Raw genomic sequence first — 27,425 nt, 5'->3', positions numbered from 1 at the left:
TTATTGTATGACGAACCTAACTCTGTAGAGCATGCTGAGAAAACACTGTTGGCCCTATGTCAAGGTCAGGAAGCAGCAGAGTTATACTGCCAGAAATTTAGAAAATGGTCTGTGCTCACTAAATGAAATGAAGAGGCTCTGGCTGCTATTTTCAGAAAAGGTCTTTCTGAAACCCTTAAAGATGTTATGGTGGGATTTCCTACGCCTGCCAGTTTGAACGAATCTATGTCTCTAGCCATTCAGATTGATCGGCGTCTGCGCGAGCGCAAAGCTGTGCGCCATATGGCAGTATCCTCTGAGCATAGTCCTGAACCTATACAATGTGATAGGATTTGGACTAGAATAGAACGGCAGGAATTCAGACGTCAGAATAGGCTGTGTTTTTACTGTGGTGATTCTGCTCATGTTATCTCTGATTGCCCTAAGCGTACTAAGAGAGTCGCTAGGTCTGTTACCATTAGTACGATACAGCCTAAATTTCTCTTATCTGTGACCCTGATTTGCTCATTGTCGTCCTTTTCTGTCATGGCATTTGTGGCTTCAGGCGCTGCCCTGAACTTAATGGACTTAGAATTCGCCAGGCGCTGTGGTTTTTCCTTGCAGCCTTTGCAGAGCCCTATTCCTTTGAGGGGCATTGATGCTACACCCTTGGCTAAGGATAAACCTCAGTACTGGACACAGATGACTATGTACATGGCTCCTGCACATCAGGAAGATTGCCGTTTTCTGGTGTTGCATAACCTGCATGATATTGTTGTGCTGGGATTTCAGTTATGACCTGGTGGTCAGGACAATAATGGACCTGGTGGTTAAGAGCACACGGAATGACCTGATAGCTACTGATAATAAGGACGAGCTCTGGGACGTGGGAACTCTGCTGACCGTAATCCCTAAACCTATCAAACACACTAGAAATAGCCGTGGATTGCGCCTAACGCTCCCTCTGCAACTCGGCACAGCCTAAAAAACTAGCTAGCCCTGAAGAAAGAAAAATAAAGCCTACCTTGCCTCAGAGAAATTCCCCAAAGGAAAAGGCAGCCCCCCACATATAATGACTGTGAGTAAAGATGAAAATACAAACACAGAGATGAAATAGATTTAGCAAAGTGAGGCCCGACTTACTGAACAGACCGAGGATAGGAAAGGTTACTTTGCGGTCAGCACAAAAACCTACAAAAAGACCACGCAGAGGGCGCAAAAAGACCCTCCGCACCGACTCACGGTGCGGAGGCGCTCCCTCTGCGTCCCAGAGCTTCCAGCAAGCAAGACAACAAACTAAATAGCAAGCTGGACAGAAAAATAGCAAACCAAAGAAATACAAGCTGGAACTTAGCTTCTGATGGGAAGACAGGTCACAAGAACGATCCAGGAGTGAACAGACCAATACTGGAACATTGACAGGTGGCATGGAGCAAAGATCTAAGTGGAGTTAAATAGAGCAGCAGCTAACGAATTAACCTCGTCACCTGTGAAACTCAGAAACACCCACCAGAGGAGGTCCATGGACAGAACCAGCCGAAGTACTATTCATGACCACAGGAGGGAGCCCGACAACAGAATTCACAACAGTACCCCCCCTTGAGGAGGGGTCACCGAACCCTCACCAGAGCACCCAGGCCGACCAGGATGAGCCAAATGATAGGCACGAACCAGATCGGCAGCATGAACATCAGAGGCAAAAACCCAGGAATTATCTTCCTGACCATAACCCTTCCACTTGACCAGGTACTGGAGTTTCCGTCTCGATACACGAGAATCCAATATCTTCTCCACCACATACTCCAACTCCCCCTCAACTAACACGGGGGCAGGAGGATCATCGGATGGAACCACAGGCGCCACGTATCTCCGCAATAACGACCTATGGAACACATTATGGATGGCAAAAGAAGGGCCAAACGAAGGGCCCAGGAAGGGCCAAACGAAATGACACAGGATTGATAACCTCAGAAATCTTATACGGACCAATGAAACGAGGCCTAAACTTAGGAGAGGAAACCTTCATAGGAACATAACGAGACGACAACCAAACCAAATCCCCAACACAAAGTCGAGGACCCACACAGCGCCGGCAGTTAGCGAAACGTTGAGCCTTCTCCTGGGACAATGTCAAATTGTCCACCACATGAGTCCAAATCTGCTGCAACCTATCCACCACAGTATCTACACCAGGACAGTCTGAAGACTCAACCTGCCCTGAAGAGAAACGAGGATGGAAACCAGAATTGCAGAAAAACGGCGAAACCAAAGTAGCCGAGCTGGCCCGATTATTAAGGGCGAACTCAGCCAACGGCAAAAAGGACACCCAATCATCCTGATCAGCAGAAACAAAGCATCTCAGATATGTTTCCAAAGTTTGATTAGTTCGTTCGGTTTGGCCATTTGTCTGAGGATGGAAAGCCGAGGAAAAAGACAAATCAATGCCCATCCTAGCACAAAAGGATCGCCAAAACCTTGAAACAAACTGGGAACCTCTGTCAGAAAAGATGTTCTCCGGGATACCATGTAAACGAACCACATGCTGGAAAAATAATGGCACCAAATCAGAGGAGGAAGGCAATTTAGACAAAGGTACCAAATGGACCATCTTAGAAAAGCGATCACAAACCACCCAAATGACCGACATCTTTTGAGAGACGGGGAGATCCGAAATAAAATCCATAGAAATATGCGTCCAGGGCCTCTTCAGGACCGGCAAGGGCAAAAGCAACCCACTGGCACGAGAACAGCAGGGCTTAGCCCGAGCACAAGTCCCACAGGACTGCACAAAAGAACGCACATCCGCAAGAAAGACGGCCACCAGAAGGATCTAGCCACCAAATCTCTGGTACCAAAGATTCCAGGATGCCCAGCCAACACTGAACAATGAATCTCAGAGATAACTCTACTAGTCCATCTATCAGGGACAAACAGTTTCTCCGCTGGGCAACGGTCAGGTCTATCAGCCTGAAATTTTTGCAGCACCCGCCGCAAATCAGGGGAGATGGCAGACAAAATTACCCCCTCTTTGAGAATACCCGCCGGCTCAGGAACACCCGGAGAGTCGGGCACAAAACTCCTTGACAGGGCATCAGCCTTCACATTCTTCGAGCCCGGAAGGTACGAAACCACAAAATCAAAACGGGAGAAAAATAATGACCATCGAGCCTGTGTCGGATTCAACCGTTTGGCAGACTCAAGATAAGTCAAATTCTTGTGATCTGTCAAGACCACCACGCGATGCTTGGCTCCTTCCAGCCAATGACGCCACTCCTCGAATGCCCACTTCATGGCCAACAATTCACGATTACCAACATCATAGTTACGCTCAGCAGGCGAAAACTTTCTAGAAAAGAAAGCACATGGCTTCATCACCGAGCCCTCAGAACTTTTTTGCCACAAAACAGCCCCTGCTCCAATCTCAGAAGCATCAACCTCAACCTAAAACGGAAGCGAAACATCTGGCTGGCACAACACAGGGGCAGAAGAAAAACGACGCTTCAACTCCTGAAAAGCCTCTACAGCTGCAGAAGACCAATCGACCACATCAGCATCCTTCTTGGTCAAATCAGTCAACGGTTTAGCTACAGTAGAAAAATTAGAGATGAAGCGCCGATAAAAATTAGCAAAGCCCAGGAACTTTTGCAGGCTCTTCGCAGATGTCGGCTGAGTCCAATCGTAAATGGCCTGGACTTTAACAGGGTCCATCTCGATAGTAGAAGGGGAAAAAATGAACCCCAAAAATGAAACCTTCTGAACTCCAAAGAGACACTTTGACCCCTTCACAAACAAGTTATTCGCACGAAGGACCTGGAACACCATTCTGACCTGCTTCACATGTGACTCCCAATCATCCGAAAAGACCAAAATATCATCCAAATACACAATCAGGAATTTATCCAGGTACTCTCGGAAGATGTCATGCATAAAGGACTGAAATACTGATGGAGCATTGGAAAGCCCGAATGGCATAACCAGGTACTCAAAATGGCCCTCGGGCGTATTAAATGCTGTTTTCCATTCATCGCCTTGTTTAATACGCACAAGATTATACGCCCCTCGAAGATCTATCTTGGTGAACCAACTAGCCCCTTTAATACGAGCAAACAAATCAGACAGCAACGGCAAAGGATACTGAAATTTGACTGTAATTTTATTAAGAAAATGCGGTAATCAATACAAGGTCTCAAAGAACCATCCTTCTTGGCCACAAAAAAGAACCCTGTTCCTAACGGTGATGACGACGGGCGAATATGGCCTTTCTCCAAGGATTCCTTTATATAACTCCACATAGCGGCGTGTTCTGGCACAGATAAATTGAACAATCGGACCTTAGGAAACTTACTACCAGGAATCAAATTAATGGCACAATCGCAATCCCTATGAGGAGGTAGGGCACTGGCTTTGGGCTCATCAAATACATCCCGATAATCCGACAAAAACTCTGGAACTTCAGAAGGAGTGGAAGACAAAATAGACAAAAATGGAACATCACCATGTACCCGCTGGCAACCCCAGCTGGACACAGACATAGATTTCCAGTCCAATACTGGATTATGGACCTGTAGCCATGGCAACCCCAAAACGACCACATCATGCAGATTATGCAACACCAGAAAGCGGATATCCTCCTGATGTGCAGGAGCCATGCACATGGTCAATTGGGTCCAATACTGAGGCTTATTCTTTGCCAAAGGCGTAGCATCAATTCTTCTCAATGGAATAGGATACTGCAAGGGCTCCAAGAAAAAACCACAGCGCCTAGCATACTCCAAGTCCATCAAATTCAGGGCAGCGCCTGAATCCACAAATGCCATAACAGAATAGGATGACAAAGAGCAAATCAGAGTAACAGACAATAGAAATTTAGACTGTACCGTACCAATGGTGGCAGACCTAGCGAACCGCTTAGTGCGCTTAGGACAGTCGGAGATAGCATGAGTGGAATCACCACAGTAAAAACATAGCCCATTCCGACGTCTGTGTTCTTGCCGTTCAGCTCTGGTCAAAGTCCTATCACATTGCATAGGCTCAGGCCCATGCTCAGATAGTACCGCCAAATGGTGCACAGCTTTACGCTCACGCAAGCATCGATCGATCTGAATGGCCAAGGACATAGACTCATTCAGACCAGCAGGCATAGGAAACCCCACCATGACATCCTTAAGGGCTTCAGAGAGACCCTTTCTGAAGATTGCTGCCAGGGCACATTCATTCCACTGAGTGAGCACAGACCACTTTCTAAACTTCTGACAATATATCTCCGCTTCATCCTGACCCTGACACAGAGCCAGCAAGATTTTCTCTGCCTGATCCACTGAATTAGGTTCGTCATAAAGCAATCCAAGCGCCAGGAAAAACGCATCAACATCACGCAATGCCGGATCTCCTGGCGCAAGGGAAAATGCCCAGTCTTGAGGGTCACCACGTAACAAAGAAATAATGATCTTTACTTGTTGAACAGGGTCACCTGAGGAGCAAGGTTTCAAGGCAAGAAACAATTTACAATTATTTTTGAAATTCAAGAACTTAGATCTATCACCAAAAAACAAATCAGGAATTGGAATCCTAGGCTCTGACATCGGATTCTGAACCACAAAATCTGGAATGTTTTGTATCCTTGTAGTGAGATTATCCATCCAAGAGGACAGACCTTGAATGTCCATGTTTACACCAGTGTCCTGAACCACCCAGAGGTAAAGGGGAAAATAGAGACAAAACACTGCAAAGAAAAAAAAATGGTCTCAGAACTTCTCTGATCCCTCTATTGAGATGCATTAGTACTTTGGGCCACCTGTACTGTTATAGTTAAGTAAATAAGGCAGCACACTGCAGCGCTAAAACATGCAAACTTGAAAACACGAAATTTGAACTGCATTACTGCACTAGAAATATGAAAAATGAGAGCTTTTAGCGCATAAAAATGGCCAATTTTATGTGTACCTGGTAGCCCCTTTACGGCATCTCTCTTATACCAGGTCCTACGCTTGCCTTACCTCGCTGAGAATAAACGTCTGCATCTGAATGGGTACATGTGATACTTTTTCTTAGACTAAAATTCTCTCTCTCTGTGGAGGGGTATTGGACCTGCTGTAATTAAAACACCTGAAGCTAGGAGGCAGAGTGCACGATCAGAAGGCTAAAGACTACATTTCAAAAACCTGACCGGCACATCCAAACATAGACTAAGTGTGAACAGGTGCTGAACCCAGAGTCGCCAACTCGTATATAGTTAAGTAAATAAGACAGCACACTGCAGCGATAAAACATGCAAACTTGAAAACACGAAATTTGAACTGCATTACTGCACTAGAAATATGAAAAAGGAGAGCTTTTAGCGCATAAAAATGGCCAATTTTATGTGTACCTGGTAGCCCCTTTACGGCATCTCTCTTATACCAGGTCCTACGCTTGCCTTACCTCGCTGAGAATAAACGTCTCCATCTGAATGGGTACATGTAAAACCTCTTCTTAGACTAAAATTCTCTCTCTCTGTGGAGGGGTATTGGACCTGCTGTAATTAAAACACCTGAAGCTAGGAGGCGGAGTGCACGATCAGAAGGCTAAAGAATACATTTCAAAAACCTGACCGGCACATCCAAACATAGACTAAGTGTGAACAGGTGCTGAACCCAGAGTCGCCAACTCATATATAGTTACGTAAATAAGGCAGCACACTGCAGCGCTAAAACATGCAAACTTGAAAACACGAAATTTGAACTGCATTACTGCACTAGAAATATGAAAAATGAGAGCTTTTAGCGCATAAAAATGGCCAATTTTATGTGTACCTGGTAGCCCCTTTACGGCATTTCTCTTATACCAGGTCCTACGCTTGCCTTACCTCGCTGAGAATAAACGTCTCCATCTGAATGGGTACATGTGAAACCTCTTCTTAGACTAAAATTCTCTCTCTCTGTGGAGGGGTATTGGACCTGCTGTAATTAAAACACCTGAAGCTAGGAGGCGGAGTGCACGATCAGAAGGCTAAAGAATACATTTCAAAAACCTGACCGGCACATCCAAACATAGACTGAGTGTGAACAGGTGTACTGTTATGACCTGGTGGTCAGGACAATAATGGACCTGGTGGTTAAGAGCACACGGAATGACCTGATAGTTACTGATAATAATGACGAGCTCTGGGACGTGGGAACTCTGCTGACCGCAATCCCTAAACCTATCAAACACACTAGAAATAGCCGTGGATTGCGCCTAACGCTCCCTATGCAACTCGGCACAGCCTAAGAAACTAGCTAGCCCTGAAGAAAGAAAAATAAAGCCTACCTTGCCTCATAGAAATTCCCCAAAGGAAAAGGCAGCCCCCCACATATAATGACTGTGAGTAAAGATGAAAATACAAACACAGAGATTAAATAGATTTAGCAAAGTGAGGCCCGACTTACTGAACAGACCGAGGATAGGAAAGGTTACTTTGCGGTCAGCACAAAAACCTACAAAAAGACCACGCAGAGGGCGCAAAAAGACCCTCCGCACCGACTCACGGTGTGGAGGCGCTCCCTCTGGGTCCCAGAGCTTCCAGCAAGCAAGACAACAAATTAAATAGCAAGCTGGACAGAAAAATAGCAAACCAAAGAAATACAAGCTGGAACTTAGCTTCTGATGGGAAGACAGGTCACAAGACCGATCCAGGAGTGAACAGACTAATACTGGAACATTGACAGATGGCATGGAGCAAAGATCTAAGTGGAGTTAAATAGAGCAGCAGCTAACGAATTAACCTCGTCACCTGTGAAACTCAGAAACACCCACCAGAGGAAGTCCATTGACAGAACCAGCCGAAGTACCATTCATGACCACAGGAGGGAGCCCGACAACAGAATTCACAACAGATTTCCATGGTTACAGGAACATAATCCGGTGCTGGATTGAAAAACTATGTCTGTGACTAGTTGGGGTTGTCAAGGGGTACATAGTGACGTTCCTTTGATGTCAATATCCTCTTCCCCCTCTTCTGAGGTCCCTGAGTTTTTGTCGGATTTCCAGGATGTATTTGATGAGCCCAAGTCCAGTTCCCTTCCTCCACATAGGGACTGTGATTGTGCTATTAACTTGATTCCTGGTTGTAAGTTCCCTAAGAGACGACTTTTCAATCTGTCTGTGCCAGAGCATGCCGCCATGCGGAGCTATGTTAAGAAATCTTTGTAGAAAGGGCATATTCGGTCCTCTTCGTCACCATTGGGAGCGGGTTTCTTTTTTGTTGCTAAGAAGGATGGCTCCTTGAGACCCTGTATTGATTATCGTCTTCTTAATAAGATCACGGTCAAATTCCAATACCCCTTGCCTTTGCTTACTGATTTGTTTGCTCAGATTAAGGGGGCTAGTTGGTTTACTAAGATTGACCTCCGAGGGGCATATAATCTTGTTCGTATTAAACAGGGTGACGAATGGAAAACTGCATTTAATACGCCCGAAGGCCATTTTGAATACCTTGTGATGCCATTTGGGCTCTCTAATGCTCCATCTGTGTTCCAGTCTTTCATGCATGATATTTTTTGCAATTATCTTGATAAATTCATGGTCGTATATTTGGATGATATTTTGATTTTTCCAATGATTGGGAGTCTCATGTGAAGCAGGTCAGAATGGTGTTCCAGATCTTTCGTGATAATGCTTTATTTGTGAAGGGGTCTAAGTGCCTATTCGGAGTTCAGAAGGTCTCTTTTTTGGGTTTTGTTTTTTCTCCCTCGTCTATAGAAATGGATCCTGTTAAGGTCCAAGCTATTCATGACTGGATCCAACCCACATCTGTGAAGGGTCTTCAAAAATTTTTGGGCTTTGCTAATTTCTATCGCCGTTTCATTGCCAACTTTTCCAGTGTGGTTAAGCCCCTTACTGATTTGACGAAGAAGGGCGCTGATGTGATTAATTGGTCCTCTGAGGCTGTTGAGGCCTTTCAAGAGCTTAAACGCCGATTTACTTCTGCCCCTGTGTTGCGTCAGCCGGATGTTTCTCTTCCTTTTCAGGTTGAGGTCAACGCTTCTGAGATTGGGGCAGGGGCCGTTTTGTCTCAGAGGGAATCTGATGGTTCTTTGATGAAACCGTGTGCTTTTTTTCCAGAAAGTTTTCGCCTGCAGAACGCAATTATGATGTCGGCAATCGGGAGTTGTTGGCTATGAAGTGGGCGTTTGAGGAGTGGCGACACTGGCTTGAGGGAGCAAAACACCGTGTTGTGGTCCTGACTGATCATAAGAATCTGATTTACCTCGAGTCGGCCAAGCGGCTGAATCCTAGACAGGCTCGATGGTCCCTGTTTTTCTCCCGTTTTGATTTTGTGGTCTCGTATCTTCCGGGATATAAGAATGTTAAGGCTGATGCCCTCTATAGGAGTTTTTCACCTGATTCTCCTGGAGTCCTTGAGCTGGTTGGCATTCTTAAGGAGGGGGTGATTCTTTCTGCTATCTCCCCTGATTTGCGCCGGGTGCTTCAGGAATTTCAGGCTGATAGGCCTGACCGCTGTCCTGTGGGGAAGCTGTTTGTTCCTGATAGATTGACAAGTAAGGTAATTTCTGAGGTTCATTGTTCAGTGTTGGCTGATCATCCTGGGATTTTTGGTACCAGAGATTTGGTTGCTAGGTCCTTTTGGTGGCCTTCCTTGTCTCGCGATGTGCGTGCTTTTGTGCAGTCCTGTGGGACTTGCGCCCGGGCCAAGCCTTGCTGTTCCCGCGCTAGTGGGTTGCTTTTGCCTTTGCCGGTCCCTGAGAGGCCCTGGACGCATATTTCCATGGATTTTATTTAGGATCTTCCTGTTTCTCAGAAGATGTCTGTTATCTGGGTTGTTTGTGACCGGTTCTCTAAAATGGTCCATTTTTTACCTTTGCCTAAGTTGCCTTCCTCCTCAGATCTCTTTCCATTGTTTTTTCAGCATGTGGTTCGTTTGCATGGCATTCCGGAGAATATTGTGTCTGACAGAGGTTCTCAGTTTGTCTCTAGATTTTGGCGGGCCTTTTGTGCTAGGATGGGCATTGATTTGTCTTTTTCTTCGGCGTTTCATCCTCAGACTAATGGCCAAACTGAGCGAACTAATCAGACCTTCGAGACCTATTTGAGATGCTTTGTGTCTGCTGATCAGGATGACTGGGTGTCTTTCTTGCCGTTGGCCGAGTTTGCCCTTAATAATCGGGCTAGTTCGGCTACTTTGGTTTCACCTTTCTTTTGTAATATTGGTTTTCATCCTCGTTTTTCTTCTGGGCAGGTTGAGCCTTCTGATTGTCCTGGTGTTGATTCTGTGGTGGACAGGCTGCAGCAGATTTGGACTCATGTGGTGGACAATTTGATTTTGTCTCAGGAAAGGGCTCAACGTTTTGCTAACCGCCGTCAACGTGTTGGTCCCCGGCTTCGTGTGGGGGATTTGGTTTGGTTGTCTTCCCGTCATGTTCCTATGAAGGTTTCTTCTCCTAAGTTTAAGCCTCGGTTTATTGGTCCTTATTAAATTTCTGAAATTATTAATCTGGTCTCTTTTCGTTTGGCTCTTCCAGCCTCTTTTGTCATTCATAATGTTTTCCATAGATCTTTGTTGCGGAGATATGTGGTGCCCGTTTTTCCCTTGGTTGACCCTCCTGCCCCGGTGTTGGTTGAGGGAGAGTTGGAATATGAGGTTGAGAAGATTTTGGATTCTCATTTTTCGAGACGGAGGCTCCAGTATCTTGTCAAGTGGAAGGGTTATGGCTAGGAGGATAATTCTTGGATTGTTGCCTCCGATGTCCATGCTACCGATTTGGTTCGTGCTTTTCACTTGGCTCGTCCTGATCGGCCTGGGGGCTTTGGTGAGGGTTCGGTGACCCCTCCTCAAGGTGGGGGTACTGTTGTGAATTCCGCTCTTGGGCTCCCTCCGGTGGTTGTAAATAGCACTTTTGTGAATTCTGCCCTTGGGCTCCCTCTGGTGGTTTTGAGTGGAACTGCCGCTCCTCGGGTTTAGCTTTAGCAGCTGCTTTCACTAATCGTCTCTCCTGGCTCTGCTATTTAACCTGGCTCTAGTCTTCAGCCTATGCCACTTGTTAATGTTCTCTGGCTGGATTCACATCTCTGCTTGGATTCTCCTGATTTCCTGACCAGTTCTGCAAAGATAAGTTCTGGCTTGCTCATTTCAGTCCACATGTTGTGGACTTATTGTTCTGTGCATTCTATTTTTGTCCAGCTTGTCATTATGGATTTTTTCTGTTAGTTGGAAGCTCTGGGAAGCAGATTTACCCTCAACACCTTTAGTCAGGTGTGGAGATTTTGTAAACTCTGTGTGGATTGTTTTGTAGTTTTTATACTGACCGCACAGTATCCTTTCCTGTCCTATCTATCAAGCTAGACTGGCCTCCTATGCTAAAATCTGATTTCATCTCTGCGTATGTTATTTTCCCCTCCTCTCACTGTCAATATTTGTGGGGGGCTATCTTTCCTTTGGGGATTTTCTCTGAGGCAAGATAGGTTTCCTGTTTCCATCTTTAGGGGAAGTTTGATCTTAGGCTGTGCCGAGAGGTCTATGGAGCGTCAGGTACCCCCCAAGGCTATTTCTAGTTGTGCTGCTAGGTTCAGGGTCTGCAGTCAGTACAGATACCACCTCCTTCAGAGCTTGTCTCATGTTGTTCCTAAACCACCAGATCATAACAGCCATGCACCCAAACAGTAGTTTACCCCCACATATGGGGTATCAGCGTACTCAGAACAAATTGTACAACAACTTTTGAGGTCCAATTTCTACTGTTACCCTTGGTAAAATAAAACAAATTGGATCAGAAATAAATTTTTGGTGAAAAAAGTTAAATCTTCTTTTTTTAAAAAACATTCCAAAAATTCCTGTAAAGCACCTGAAGGGTTAATAAACTTCTTGAATGTGGTCTAATTTCTTCTGTTACCCTTGGGAAAATAAAAAATTGGGGGTGAAAAGATAATTTTTGTGAAAATATATGATTTTTCATTTTTACGGCTCTACATTATAAACTTCTGTGAAGCACTTGGTGGGTCAAAGTGCTCACCACACATCTAGATAAGTTCCTTAGGGGGTCTACATTCCAAAATGGTGTCACTTGATGGGGTTTCAATGTTTAGGCACATCAGGGGCTCTCCAAATGCGACATGGCTTCCCATCTCAATTCCAGTAAACTTTGCATTGAAAAGTTAAACGGCGCTCCTTCCCTTCCAAGCTCTGCCTTGCGCCCAAACGGTGGCTTACCCTCACATATGGGGTATCAGCGTACTCAGGACAAATTGCACAACAACTTTTGGGGTCCAATTTCTTCTGTTACCCTTAGGAAAATTAAAAATTGGGGTGAAAAGATCATTTTTGTGAAAAAATATGAATTTTTTATTTTTACGGCTCTACATTATAAACTTCTGTGAAGCACTTGGTGGGTCAAAGTGCTCACCACACATCTACACAAGTTCCTTATGGGGTCTAGTTTCCACAATGGTGTCGCTTGATGGGGTTTCAATGTTTAGGCACATCAGGGGCTCTCCAAACGCGACATGGCGTCCCATCTCAATTCCATTCAATTTTGCATTGAAAAGGCAAACGGCGCTACTTCCCTTCCGAGCTCTGCCATGCACCCAAACAGTGGTTTACCCCCACATATGGGGTATCAGCATACTCAGAACAAATTGTACAACAACTTTTGGGGTCCAATTTCTCTTGTTACCATTGGTAAAATAAAACAAATTGGATTAGAAGTAAATTGTTGGTGAAAAAAAGTTAAACCTGAAGGGTTAATAAACTTCTTGAATGTGGTTTTGAGCACCTTGAGCGGTGCAGTTTTTAGAATGGTGTCAATTTCTTTGAAGAGGTAAGCTCTGGACTGGACCAAGGGAAACCAGTGAACGTAGTGTATATGGACTTTTCAAAAGCTTTTGATACGGTGCCACACAAAAGGTTGATACATAAAATGAGAATAATGGGGATAGGGGAAAATATGTGTAAGTGGGTTAAGAGCTCGCTCAGGGATAGGAAACAAAGGGGGGTTATTAATGGAGTGCACTCGGACTGGGTCGCGGTTAGCAGTGGGGTACCACAGGGGTCAGTATTGAGCCCTCTTCTTTTTAACATATTTATTAATGATCTTGTAGGGGGCAAACAGAGTAGAATTTCAATATTTGCAGATGACACTAAACTCGGAAGGGTAATCAATACAGAGGAGGACAATTTTATATTACTGGATGATTTATGCAAACTAGAAGCTTGGGCTGATAAATGGCAAATGAGCTTTAATGGGGATAAATGTAAGGTCATGCACTTGGGTAGAAGTAATAAGATGTATAACTATGTGCTTAATTCTAAAACTCTGGGCAAAACCGTCAATGAAAAAGACCAGGGAGTATGGATGGATGACAAACTCTCATTTAGTGGCCAGTGTCAGGCAGCTGCTACAAAGGCAAATAAAATAATGGGGTGCATTAAAAGAGGCATAGATGCTCATGAGGAGAACATAATTTTACCTCTAAAAAAGTCACTAGTTCGACCACACTTAGAATACTGTGTACAGTTCTGGTCTCCGGTGTATAAGAAAGACATAGCTGAACTAGAGCGGGTGCAGAGAAGAGCGAACAAGGTTATTAGAGGACTGGGGGGTCTGCAATACCAAGATAGGTTATTACACTTGGGGCTATTTAGTTTGGAAAAATAAAGGCTAAGGGGTGTTCTAATTTTAATGTATAAATATATAAGGGGACAGTACAAAGACCTTTCTGATGATCTTTTTAATCATAGACCTGAGACAGGGACAAGAGGGCATCCTCTACGTCTGGAGGAAAGAAGGTTTAAGCATAATAACATATGCAGATTCTTTACTGAAAGAGCAGTGAGACTATGGAACTCTCTGCCGTATGATGTTGTAATGAGTGATTAATTACTTAAATTTAAGAGGGGACTGGATGCATTCTTGAAAAGTATAATGTTACAGGTTATATGTACTAGATTCCCTGATAGGGTGTGGATCCAGGGAACTAGTCTGATTGCCGTTTGTGGAGTCGGGAGGGAATTTTTTCCCCAATGTGGAGCTTACTCTTTGCTACATGGTTTTTTTTGCCTTCCTTTGGATCAACATATTAGGGCATGTTAGGTTAGGCTATGGGTTGAACTAGATGGACTTGAAGTCTCCCTTCAACATTAATAACTATGTTACTATGTTACTTGGGTATTTATATAATATAGACCCCTCAAAGTGACTTCAAATGTGATGTGGTCCCTAAAAAAAGGTGTTGTAAAAATTAGAAATTACTGGTCAACTTTTAACCCTTATAACTCCCTAACAAAAAACATTTTGATTCCAAAATTGTGTTGATGTAAAGTAGACATGTGTTTAATGTTACTTATTAAGTATTTTGTGTGACATATCTCTGTGATTTAAGGGCATAAAAATTCAAAGTTGGAAAATTGCGAAATTTTCGCCAAATTTCTGTTTTTTTTCACAAATAAATGCAGGTAATATATATATATATATATATATATATATATATATATATAATTACCACTATCAAGAAGTACAGTATGTCACAAGAAACCAATGTCAAAATCATCAGGATATGTTGAAGCATTCCAGAGTTATAACCTCATAAAGGGACAGTGGTCAGAATTGTAAAAATTGGCCCGGTCATTAACGTGCAAACCACCCTTGGGGCTAAAGGAGTTCAAGTTTGAAAATTGCTAAATGTTCACATTTTTATCAACTTTTCAAAGTTTTCATATGCAAATCATATTAATCAAAATGTACAACTAACATGAAGTACAATGTTTCATGAAAAAATACCTCAGGATCACTGGAATATGTTGAAGCATTTGAGAGTTATAAAATCATAAAGTGACATTGGTCAGAATAAAAAAAATTGGCCTGGTGGGGAAAGTGAAAACAGGCTTGGGGTGAAGGCATTAAGAGTTGTGCACCTCTTAAGAATCAAGAACCTTGCACTAGCCCCAGCTACTCCAGACCTGCGAGAAAAACTTTAGTCATGCAGAATCGAGAGCACAGTAGACAAATGTGGCCTAATTGCAGAGAATGTCCTGGAATTTCTGGACAATTGGAAACCCTGGCACATAGCATGTCTTGGTTACAGCTATAGCAGACTGAAGGGGAAATATAGACAGATGAAGCAGAGGTAGCTAGCAAGGTGAAAGAAAAGTTAAAGTGTGGGTCTCACATTGGTATCAAAAGATGAATTATCAAGCAAGGACTCAGGTTAATAGTCAGTAATCAATCTGAAGTTCACAAGTCAAAGAATCACTGAAGAACTGACATTTAAATCTGTAACGTTACAGATGATATAGCCATTTCTCTGGCACTCAAAATGAAGCAAATTTACAGTATATATTAATTTTGTAATGCAAATACATCTCAAGAGTTCTGGTAACAAATACTACAATTATGCTAAAAATGGCAAAATATCACAGAAAAAAAGATTGGAAAAGGCCAAGACATTACATTAAAAGGTCTTGCAATAATTCTCTATGGAAGATGCATAAAGTCAAAGTAGCTTAGTAATAGCAAATAACGTTTGTATTTTGGACTTGATCATTGGTATTTGTATGGCATTTTTTTAATATACATTTATTGGATTCTGACTTTTTCATCTTACCCATCACAGATGTCAAAGGTACGATGGTCTACATCTGAATATGCTAAGGCTTACATCTGTAACCACTTCTAAAAATTATATTCTTTTAATGTTTTATCTCAGATGCACATATGGTTTACATGTGTGTTTTAACATCATTATGCAAAGTGTTGCAACAGGAAGCAATGAATTCATATACTGTATGTGAATAGTTTACCTGGAATAGTGTTATCAAGAAGACATCCTAAAAATCCTCCAACGAACATTTTAGTTGTGAGAAGCACAGTTATGGTTTGGTCCAGTTCAGTCACTCCTTCAAAAAAAAAGCAAAAGCACATAGTGTATTCTAATTTATTGATGGAGTTTCTCCAGATGGCTACATATTAGCTTTTTTTTGTTACATTTCAGTCTCCAGATATTAGTTCCACAGGTGGAACACATTATGTTGGATCTCCTTTTGACGCCCGCGGTATTACAATACTGTCACTATTACTTAAGAATCAAAGCAGAGATGTAGATTTAGGCAAGTTTCAGACATCTATAATGTGAACACATTACAGTGTTTATATTGTAAATAACAAAAAAGCTTGGGCACTCAAATGAAAATTTTTGTCTAATGTAGACCAATGAAGCAAATGCCACCACCATACAACAAAGAAAAAATACAGGATGACCCGATTGAAAGACAGATTAACCTTCGCAGACTCTGGCACTCGTAGTTGGTGCCCTCACACCATTCAGGCATGAAAGGAGACTAGGTCCCATTACCTTTGACTCCCTTCTACAGCAGATTCAGCTTGAGAAAGGCATGTTCGTGCCGAAACATTGCGATTGTTAATCTGTCTTTCAATTGGGTCATCCTGTATTTTTTCTTTGTTGTATGGTGGTGGCATTTGCCTCATTGGTCTACATTGGACCATAAATTTTCATTTGAATGCCCAAGCTTTTTTGTTATTTATTGCTAACTAATACCTTGGAGCACCACCTTGTATGCACAGTGAGCACCCGCTATATTCTCTAAAGTGTTTATATTGTAGCCACAATGCCAAAACCTCCTTTTGTTTTACTGAACCAAAGTTAAATCCCAATATGCTTCTTGGTTCTGTTAAACCACAGAGTTATCAGTTTTGCAGCCTTAGCATGGATGCTAAAATGCATTCATTAAGGCCAACTGAAAGTAGCATTAAGACTCCATACACATTAAATTAAAACTGAAATCAGCTGACTCAAACAACATCTAACGTATTTGAGAGTTTCCCGATTCTTATGAGAATGATAATGTTGGAGAGATAAGAGTTTCACAATATGCATCCTTTTGTTCTCAGCTAGATAAGTTGATGCCAAAACTGTCTGGATGCAACTTTCTCCACTCTTCCCATAGACAACACATGAATGCTTGGCTGAACTGAATGTTATATGTATGGGGGCATTCTGAGAGATACAGTGCCTTGCGAAAGCATTCAGCCCCCTGGAACTTTTCAACCTCTTCCCACAAATCATGCTTCAAACATAAAGATACCAAGTGAAAATTTTTGGTGAAGAATTGACAACAAGTGGAGCACAATTGTGAAGTTGAACGAAATTTGTTGTTTATTTTAAATTTTTGTGGAACTTCAAAAACTGAAAAGTGAGACGTGCAATATTATTCGGCCCCTTTAACTTAATACTTTGTTGTGCCACCTTTTGCTGCAATTACAGCTGCAAGTCACTTGGGGTATGTCTCTATTAGTTTTGTACATCGAGAAACTGAAATTCTTGCCCATTCTTCCTTGGCAAACAGCTCGAGCTTAATGAGGTTTGACGAAGATCGTTTGTGAACAGCAGTTTTCAGCTCTTTCCACAGAGTCTCGATTGGATTGAGGTCTGGACTTTGACTTGGCCATTTTAACACCTGGATACATGTATTTGTGAACCATTCCATTGCAGATTTTGCTTTATGTTTGGGATTGTCTTATTGGAAGACAAATCTCCATCCCAGTCTCAGGTCTTTTGCAGACTCCAATAGGTTTTCTTCAAGAATGGTCCTGTATTTGGCTCCATCCATCTTCCCATCAATTTTATTCATCTTTCCTGTCCATGCTGAAGAAAAGCAAGCCCAAATCATGATGCTGCCACCACCATGTTTGACTGTGGGGATGGTGTCTTCAATGTGATGAGCTGTATTAACTTTACACCAAACATATCATTTGGCATTGTTGCCAAAAAGTTCGATTTTGGTTTCATCTGACCAGAGCATTTTCTTCCACATTTGGTGTTTCCTAGGTGGCTTGTTGCAAACTTTAAACAACACTTTTTATGGATATCTTTGAGAAATGGCTTTCTTCTTGCCACTCTTCCATAAAGGCCAGATTTGTGCAGTGTGGGACTGATTATTGCCCTATGGCCAGACTGTCCCACCTCAGCTGTAGATCTCTGCAGTTCATCCAGAGTGATCATGGGCCTCTTGGCTGCATCTCTGATCAGTCTTCTCCTTGTTTGAGATGAAAGTTTAGAGGGACGTCCGGGTCTTGGTAGATTTGCAGTGGTATGATACTCCTTCCATTTCAATAAGATCACTTGCATAGTGTTCCTTGGGATGTTTAAAGTTTTGGAAATCATTTTATATCCAAATCCGGCTTTAAACTTCTCTACAACAGTATCACGGACCTGCCTGTTGTGTTCCTTGGTCTTCATGATGCTCTCTGTGCTTCAAACAGAACCCTGAGACTATCACATAGCAGGTGCATTTATACGGAGACTTGATTACACACAAGTGGATTGTATTTATCATCATTAGGCATTTAGGACAACATTGGATCATTCAGAGACACACAATGAACTTCTGGAGTGAGTTTGCTGCACTGAAAGTAAAGGGGCTGAATAATATTGCACACCCCACTTTTCAGTTTTTGAATTTCCACAAAAATTTAAAATAACCAATAAATTTCATTCAACTTCACAATTGTGTTCCACTTGTTGTTGATTCTTCACCAAAAATTTACATTTGGTATCTTTATGTTTGAAGCATGATGTGTGAGAAAAGGTTGAAAAGTTCCAGGGGGTCGAATACTTTCACAAGGCACTGTAGCTGTCAAGCGAACAAACATTCATCTGACAGCTATGTGTATGGCCAGATGTAGTTTTGTCTCCTACATAAGCTAAACCTATGATACCAGAACACAATACCAAATCAAATGGGTTTTTTTCAGACTAGACTAAAATGTATGTGGATAGACCATTCATTTATGTAACTGAGTTGAAAATGACAGAAAATAACTAGCAACTTGTCACAGAAAACAACATTTGGCTGCCTATGTTTCTGTGGATTTTCCTCTGAATGTCAATTTGGCAGGAAATTATTTTGGTCTCGGTTTAGTTTCATTGTTCTTTCTGTTTCCTCTCACTTATCTATCTGCACGTGTATCTCATCTTGATGAAAAAGGACAATGCTTGAGAAGGCATGATGGATCGGTCAATGGTCATATGTACTTAAAGGTGTACTCCAGGGAGAAATTATTGTAATGTTCATACCATCATAAACTATTAGGATAACATGAAATGTTTTCCACCTTCACACTAATTTTGAGTGACGCTGCAGCTGCTCCTCATTGCTCCCCTATCCTAATAAGACATTACATCACACATCATGACCTGCTCCCTTCTAGTGGAATCAGTGAACCCCTGATACTATCTGCTTGTATGCAGTCTGATATTGTGGGTGTGACGTGGGTGTGGGCATTCTGTAAGTACCTTGTAGTGCTAGAAATCAATTTTCAACAGTGTGGCAACAGTTTGAAAAAGATTCAGAAAATCAAAACTTCACTTTTGATTACAATCAAGATGCACTGTCCAAATCTATTCTAAATGAACTGAATAAATCTGAACTCATTATCTTTCCTCCATCTCACAGATCTTTAATACTTGATCTATCTATCACAATAAATGACATCACGCTTCCCCCATACCAGAAGTCCGCTGCCTCGGAGTAACCCTTGACTCTGTTCTTCAAACCGCACATCCAAGCTCTTTCCCCCTCCTGACACCTCCAGCTCAAAAATATTTCCATAATCCATCCCTTCTTCAATGCTCAACCTACTAAAATGCTTGTGCAAGCCCTCATCTCCTGCCTCGACTAATGCAACATCCTTTTTTTGTGGCCTCACTGCTAACACACTCGCACTTCTCTAGTTATCCTTAAATTTGCTGCCAGACTAATTAATCTCTCACCTCGCTAATCCTCCCCTTCTCCCCTCTGCAAATCCCTTCACTGGCTCCCATTCCCTCAGTGTATCCAGTTTAAATTACTAATACTGACCTAGAAAGCCATCCATAACCTGTCTCCTTCATGTATCTCTGAACTAATCTCCCAATATCTTCCCTCACGTAACCTCTGGTCCTCCCAAGATCTCTTTCTCTCCTCCAAACATATTCACGCCTCACCTCCAAGACTTCTCTCGAATATTCCCCATCCTCTGGAATTCTGTGCCCAAACACGTCTGACTATCAACCACATTTGGATCCTTCAGAAGGAACCTAAAAACCCACCTCTTCAAGAAAGCTTACAGCCTGCACTGACCCCGCTGCCTCCTCACCACCACCGGAGCTACCACCTCACCAACACCAGAGCCGCTGCAACCCCCCAACGTACTGTCTCCTTCCCCATAATCCTGTAGAATGTAAACCCACAAGGGCAGAGTCCTCTCCCTGTTAGGGCTAGCGGAACGCACCAAATATTAAGACAGATAGAGTATGGTGCGTTCGCAGCCCGGGGTCCACCGTGCAGAGATGGAACCTGCTGCCAAGTAACGACGGACTATATGGCGGTACTCATAAGTATACACACGTGGGTTAAACTTCACCCAAGGAAGCGAAGCGATCCTGTTGCGTCACAGGACCGCGGTACCGCACATAGAGCGCGAGCAAGTAGTCAGCGAACTCAACCCCAACTAGGATTGAAGTCCGATTAGACCCTTGCTGGCATAACACCGCAACTGGGTGTGTAAGGAAACTAAATAACGATTTTAAGGCACAAGAGTGCATGCGGTGCCGCACTGACGAATGCCACTAACCACCCAGGCTTGGGTAAGGAAAGCACAGAGGAAGTGCACGGCGCCGTACTGGTGGTCACAGCAACTGGACGCTGTAATGTGTGATTCGTGCTGTAGGCTAAGTCGGGCGCTAGATAGCAACCATACACCTTCCGTGAACAGACATTCAATAGGGTAGGGGTATCCAAGGACGACTTGCACTCACAACATACACACATTAACAATTGTACACTAGCGCAGGGCTGTGCGGTCCTGCGCAGTTTATATAGTTGCAGCACAGGAAGTGGCCACAGAAACTTTGCCCTTCCAAGACCTGCCAAGAGGACCAATGGAATGTGCTGCAGAGCCTGAGCACATGACCCTCGATCTCCAATGGGAGATCTTGCCCTGGGCATGCTCAGTGTGTGCAGACAAGGACTTAGTCCCAGAGAAGTCCGCTTGCTGCTGACCAGCACTGACTTTAATGGCAGAGGCTGAAGAAGCAGCAGTAACTCTCTGTACAGCGTGAGACTGAGCAAGACGCTGGGACCGACGTCCCTGCTGAGCAGACTCCACTGCGGCTGGATAAGAATGGGAGACCGCAGCGGAGATGGCTCGAGATTCCCCCTGTGCAGAAGTGGGAACTCGAGACCTAACATGCCCCCCCCTCCTTGGGCCTCGCTACGCTCGAAGGCAGCAATGAGCTGTGGGGCCCGAATGTTTTCAGCAGGCTCCCATGACCTGTCCTCTGGGCCATAACCCTTCCAATCCACCAGATAGAACTTTTTGCCGCGTACCACCTTGCACCCCAAAATAGCGTTCACCTCGTAATCGTCCGTAGACGAACCCGATGTCCCGGCAGATGACTCGGAAAACCGGGACATGTATACGGGTTTCAAGAGGGACACATGAAAGGTGTCGGTGATACCCAAGCGTGGAGGAAGAGCCAAACGGTAGACCACAGGATTAACCTGTTCGAGAACCTTGAAGGGACCGAAGTAGCGAGGAGCAAACTTAGTGGACTCAACTCGCAGCCTGATGTTACGGGCGGAGAGCCACACCAAGTCGCCAGGAGCAAAGGTCGGAGCGGGACGCCGATGAACATCGGCAGAGGACCTCATTCTCTCCTTGGAGGCCCGAATGGCATCCTGCGTGCGGTCCCAAATGTCCCGTGCCTCCACAGCCCAGTCTGCCACCCTGGAGTCAGCAGAAGACACAGGCATGGGCACAGGAACACGCGGATGCTGGCCGTAATTTAGGAGAAATGGAGTCTGACCGGTAGAGTCAGCTATGGCATTGTTAAGTGCAAACTCTGCCCACGGTAGCAAGGATGCCCAGTCATCTTGCCTGGCAGAAACAAAATGTCGTAAATATGTGACCAAGGTCTGGTTGGCCCTCTCTACCAACCCATTCGTCTCGGGATGATATGCCGAAGAGAGATTCAACTCAATACTGAGTAGACGACAAAGCTCTCTCCAGAATCGAGACGCAAACTGGGGACCCCGGTCACTAACAATTTTGTCTGGCATACCGTGTAGGCGAAAGATATGCTTGACGAACAAGACAGCCAACGCCCGTGCAGAAGGTAGCCGTGGAAGAGGCACCAAGTGCACCATTTTGGAAAAATGGTCGGTGATCACCCAGATAATGGTACAGTTACGAGACTTGGGTAAGCCCACCACAAAGTCCATCCCGACCATCTCCCAGGGCCTGTCCGCCACCGGCAGAGGATAAAGCAAACCAGCTGGCTGTTGCCGAGGAGTCTTGTTCTTGGCGCAAGAGACACATGCCCGAACATACTCTGCGACATCACGAGCCATATGCGGCCACCAGTACGTCCTCGCCAGTAACTCAGATGTCCTATTAGTACCAAAATGTCCACCCACCCTGGACGAGTGTGCCCAAGAGAGAACCTCCGGTCGCAAATTGGATGGAACAAAAGTCTTGCCCGGGGGCACAGACTCTAACGAAACCGGGGCCACAGTTCTCAAGCTCTCGGTGGGGACAATAAGCCGAGGCTCCTCCTCCTCCTCCGCAGATGACACAACGGAGCGAGAGAGAGCGTCGGCCCGAATGTTCTTCTCCCCAGAAAGAAAATGGAGGGTGAAATGAAACCGGGAGAAGAATAAAGACCATCTGGCCTGGCGAGAATTCAACCGCTGGGCTGTCTGCAGGTACACCAAATTTTTATGGTCTGTGAAGACTTGGAAGGGAAAACGTGCACCCTCCAAGAGATGTCTCCACTCCGAGAAAGCCAACTTCATGGCTAGCAACTCCCTGTCCCCGATGGAATAATTCCTCTCTGCTGGTGAGAAGGTCTTGGAGAAAAAGAAGCAAGGATGCTTCTGACCTTGAGCATCCTTTTGGAAGAGGACTGCTCCAGCACCAACAGAAGAGGCATCCACCTCCATGATAAATGGCTTATCAACATCGGGGCGATGTAGAATGGGAGCGCTAGCGAAGTGTGACTTTATACAGTTAAAGGCCTTGGAGACCTCCTCAGACCACAATTTGTGATTCGCCCCCTTCTTGGTGAGGGCAACCAAGGGAGCTACCAAAGTTGAGAAGTGCGGAATGAACTGGCGATAATAATTAATGAACCCCATAAAGCGCTGCACCGCTTTAAGAGAATGGGGTTTCTGCCAGTCCATCACAGCCTGTAGTTTGGCAGGATCCATAGCCAATCCCTGGGCAGAGATGATGTAGCCTAAGAAAGGTAAGGACTCCTGCTCAAACATACACTTCTCCAACTTGGCATAGAGGGAGTTTGCCCGTAGGAGGTCGAAGACTTTGCAAACATCTCTCCGGTGGGAGTCAATATCTGGAGAGTAGATGAGAATATCATCCAGATAGACTACGACCGAGGTGGAAAGCATATCCCGGAAGATATCGTTCACAAAGTCTTGGAAAACGGCTGGGGCATTACAGAGCCCGAAGGGCATCACCAGATATTCATAGTGCCCATCCCTGGTGTTAAAAGCCGTCTTCCATTCGTCCCCCTCACGGATGCGAATCAGGTTGTAAGCACCCCGCAGATCTAGTTTATTAAATACCCTTGCTCCCCGAAGCCTATCGAAGAGCGCAGATATCAAGGGCAAAGGATACTTGTTCTCAACGGTGATGGCGTTAAGACCCCTGTAGTCTATGCATGGACGCAATTCTCCATTCTTCTTCTGCACGAAGAAGAACCCTGCCCCAGCAGGTGACACTGACTTCCTAATGAATCCTCTTGCCAGATTTTCCTGGATGTACTGTGACATTGCCTCCGTCTCCGGGAGAGATAGCGGATAGACTCGACCCCGGGGAGGCTCAGCACCAGGCAAGAGATCAATAGGACAGTCATAGGGGCGATGGGGCGGAAGGATCTCCGCCGCCTCTTTGGAGAACACGTCTGCATAAGACCAATACTGCTTGGGGAGAGAGGAAAGATCTGCGGGTACCTCTGTAGTAGCAACCTGAACGCACTCCCTCTGACACCTACCCCCACAAGATTCGCCCCATCCCAGAATTCTGCCAGAGGACCACTCGATATGAGGAGAGTGGTACCGTAGCCAAGGTATTCCCAACAGGACCTCATCAATTCCCTCAGGAATGACGAGCAGAGATATAATCTCCTGATGAGATGGCGACATGGACAGAGTAAAAGGGATGGTCTGGTGTGTTATCTGTGAGGGCAGTGCCGACCCATTCACCACTCGTACCGTTACTGGTTGATCTAGCATAACCAGGGGTATTGCGTGACGTTGGGCGAAGGCAGAAGACATAAAATTGCCCTCCGCCCCAGAATCCACGCAGAGCTCTACCGAGTGGGAGAATGAGCCTATAGTAATTGTCCCCTTAAAGGACAATTTAGAGGCAAACGTCGCCGTGTTTAGTGTACCTCCACCTACTACCACTAAACGCTGACGTTTCCTCGATCGCTGAGAACATCTGGTGGCTAGATGTCCTGACTGCTGGCAAACATGACAGACCTTGAGTGCACAAGCGGTCCGGGACTTAGATCCCGCTTGTGACACTTCCCTGGCCTCATGTGACTCAGGAACCAGGACCAGAGATTCCAGAGGTTTGGCGAAGGTAGGAGCCAGCCGAAACCTCTGCCTACACTGGGCTCGCTCTAACCACCGCTCGTTAAAACGGAGGTCAATTCGAGTGGAGACAGTTATTAACTCCTCCAGTGTGGCAGGAATCTCCCTAGTGGCCAGAGCGTAATTGGACGGTGAATTGACTGACCAAGGACTCACCCTGAGTTAATGCCAGCAGTTGGAGCGCCGTATCATGGGTAACTTGAGGTCCTAAAAAGACCTGTTTCAGAGTGCTCAGAAACAGCGGAGCACTCTGCACCACATGATCGCCACGCTCCCACAGCGGCGTAGCCCATTCCAACGCCCTGTCCGACAAGAGAGACACTATAAATCCCACCTTAGCCCGCTCTGTGGGAAAACGTGCAGCCAGGAGCTCGAGGTGAATAGAGCACTGACTCACAAATCCCCTACAAAACTTGCTATCACTAGAAAATTTTTCTGGCAGCTGGAGGCGAGAAAATGTCGGAGCAGGGGTGGCAATGGACAGGGTTGCTGCAGCCACGCTAGCAGCCTGTACAGCAACCGCGGTAACATCCACAGCTGAGGTTGCGCTCTCAAGAGCTGCCAACCTACCCTCCAGCTGCTGGATATACCGCAAGGATTGCTGTTTGTCCGTCATTACTAGCCAGACCCTGGCGCTAGTGTAATGTTAGGGCTAGCGTAACGCACCAAATATTAAGACAGATAGAGTATGGTGCATTCGCAGCCCGGGGTTCACCGTGCAGAGATGGAACCTGCTGCCAAGTAACGACGGACTATATGGCAGTACTCATAAGTATACACACGTGGGTTAAACTTCACCCAACGTGAAGGAAGCGATCCTGTTGCGTCACAGGACCGCGGTACCGCACATAGAGCGCGAGCAAGTAGTCAGCGAACTCAACCCCAACTAGGATTGAAGTCCGATTAGACCCTTGCTGGCATAACACCGCAACTGGGTGTGTAAGGAAACTAAATAACGATTTTAAGGCACAAGAGTGCATGCGGTGCCGCACTGACGAATGCCACTAACCACCCAGGCTTGGGTAAGGAAAGCACAGAGGAAGTGCACGGCGCCATACTGGCGGTCACAGCAACTGGACGCTGTAATGTGTGATTCGTGCTGTAGGCTAAGTCGGGCGCTAGATAGCAACCATACACCTTCCGCGAACAGACATTCAATAGGGTAGGGGTATCCAAGGACGACTTGCACTCACAACATACACACATTAACAAATGTACACTAGCGCATGGCCGTGCGGTCATGCGCAGTTTATATAGTTGCAGCACAGGAAGTGGCCACAGAAACTTTGCCCTTCCAAGACCTGCTAAGAGGACCAATGGAATGTGCTGCAGAGCCTGAGCACATGACCCTCGATCTCCAATGGGAGATCTTGCCCTGGGCATGCTCAGTGTGTGCAGACAAGGACTTAGTCCCAGAGAAGTCCGCTCGCTGCTGACCAGCACTGACTTTAATGGCAGAGGCTGAAGAAGCAGCAGTAACTCTCTGTACAGCGTGAGACTGAGCAAGACACTGGGACCGACGTCCCTGCTGAGCAGACTCCACTGCGGCTGGATAAGAATGGGAGACCGCAGCGGAGATGGCTCGAGATTCCCCCTGTGCAGAAGCGGGAACTCGAGACCTAACACTCCCCTCTGTAGACTGTATCAATCTGTCATTGTTAGTTTGCTTACTGTAACTGATATATGTAATTTGTATGTAGCCCTTTCTCATGTACAGCACCATGGAATCAATGGTGCTATATAAATAAATAAAAAATAATAATAATAATAAATGTACCATTTATTTGATTAAAATTCTATTTTTTTTGCTGTGCATTGAATATTTTTGCACTAATTTAGAAATTAAACACAGATGCTTTAAAAATGTAGAGGTGTTTATCTATGCAGAGAATTTTTTTTCAGCACTACCTATATACTTAGGCAAATTAAGCGCAACAAGAGGCAATCTTTGACATCAGCTTAAAGGTGGTCCCTATTGATGACTCAATTGCATAACATTAAAAAAAAATCAGGAATGGATGGAGAAAAAAAATTCTAGAACATTCTCCCAAAGGATGTTTAACTGAAAAAAAAAATGTACCTTAAAATTTCAAAGGGTTCACAGATGGCAGATTAGAAGATCTTTACAATAAAACTCTGTAAAGATCAAAGACATAGCGGAAGAGGATAACAAGTAAAAAGGATGTATGAAAGTACTTGGAAAAGCTACCACAGGAGAAAAACAGACGTTCTGACAATGATCATCCATGAAACGAATCAAGTGACCATAAAATGGAATGTTTTTAGTTAACACATCAGTAGCACAGATAGTACTGTAATTATCAAGTTTTCAAGGTCAGGACAAAATAAAGAGCAAAGTTAGGACACAAGATTCCAAGTCATATAAGTTTATGACCACCTGTCGCTTCCTTACTCTATTACAAATTCAAGCTCTCAATAGAAGAGCATAGTCATAACTGTATTACATACATAGTTGTAATAAATTACCAATACATTATGTTGCTTTGTGTTCTGACAGCTGGTAAAGGCAAGTTGTACACAATTCGCATTAACACAATTAATGCAATTTTTTCAGTGAAGCATACTCATCTGAAATGTTTTGGGCTTGAAATAAACAGAAACAGAGGAAATGATTAACCGAGGAAGTATTTCAATATTGTTAAGCAAAAAGAGGTTCACAGATTTTTTTTATTTTCTTTCCAGTATTTCGATGAGTCATCAGTAAATCATAAGTGGACTGTGTTATTGATTAAACATTTTAGGAAATGTTAGTTTGAAAAATGTCTTCTCTAGTTAGGAAGCC

At 44.5% G+C, this 27,425-nt stretch overlaps 1 protein-coding gene across 1 annotated transcript in view; it reads right to left on the bottom strand.

Moving 5' to 3' along the window:
* Positions 1-27,425, bottom strand: part of LOC138674481 (solute carrier family 23 member 1-like) — a 994,669-nt gene that overhangs the window by 11,812 nt on the left and 955,432 nt on the right. Inside the window, exon 12 of the mRNA XM_069762318.1 lies at positions 15,749-15,844. Within this exon, the coding sequence (XP_069618419.1) occupies positions 15,749-15,844 (96 nt within the window). The remainder of the gene's footprint in view (positions 1-15,748; positions 15,845-27,425) is intronic.

The sequence above is a fragment of the Ranitomeya imitator genome, chromosome 4 (genome assembly GCF_032444005.1).
Source record: "Ranitomeya imitator isolate aRanImi1 chromosome 4, aRanImi1.pri, whole genome shotgun sequence".
In the NCBI taxonomy this organism is placed as follows: domain Eukaryota; kingdom Metazoa; phylum Chordata; class Amphibia; order Anura; family Dendrobatidae; genus Ranitomeya; species Ranitomeya imitator.
This window is presented reverse-complemented; position numbering and strand designations above follow the sequence as displayed.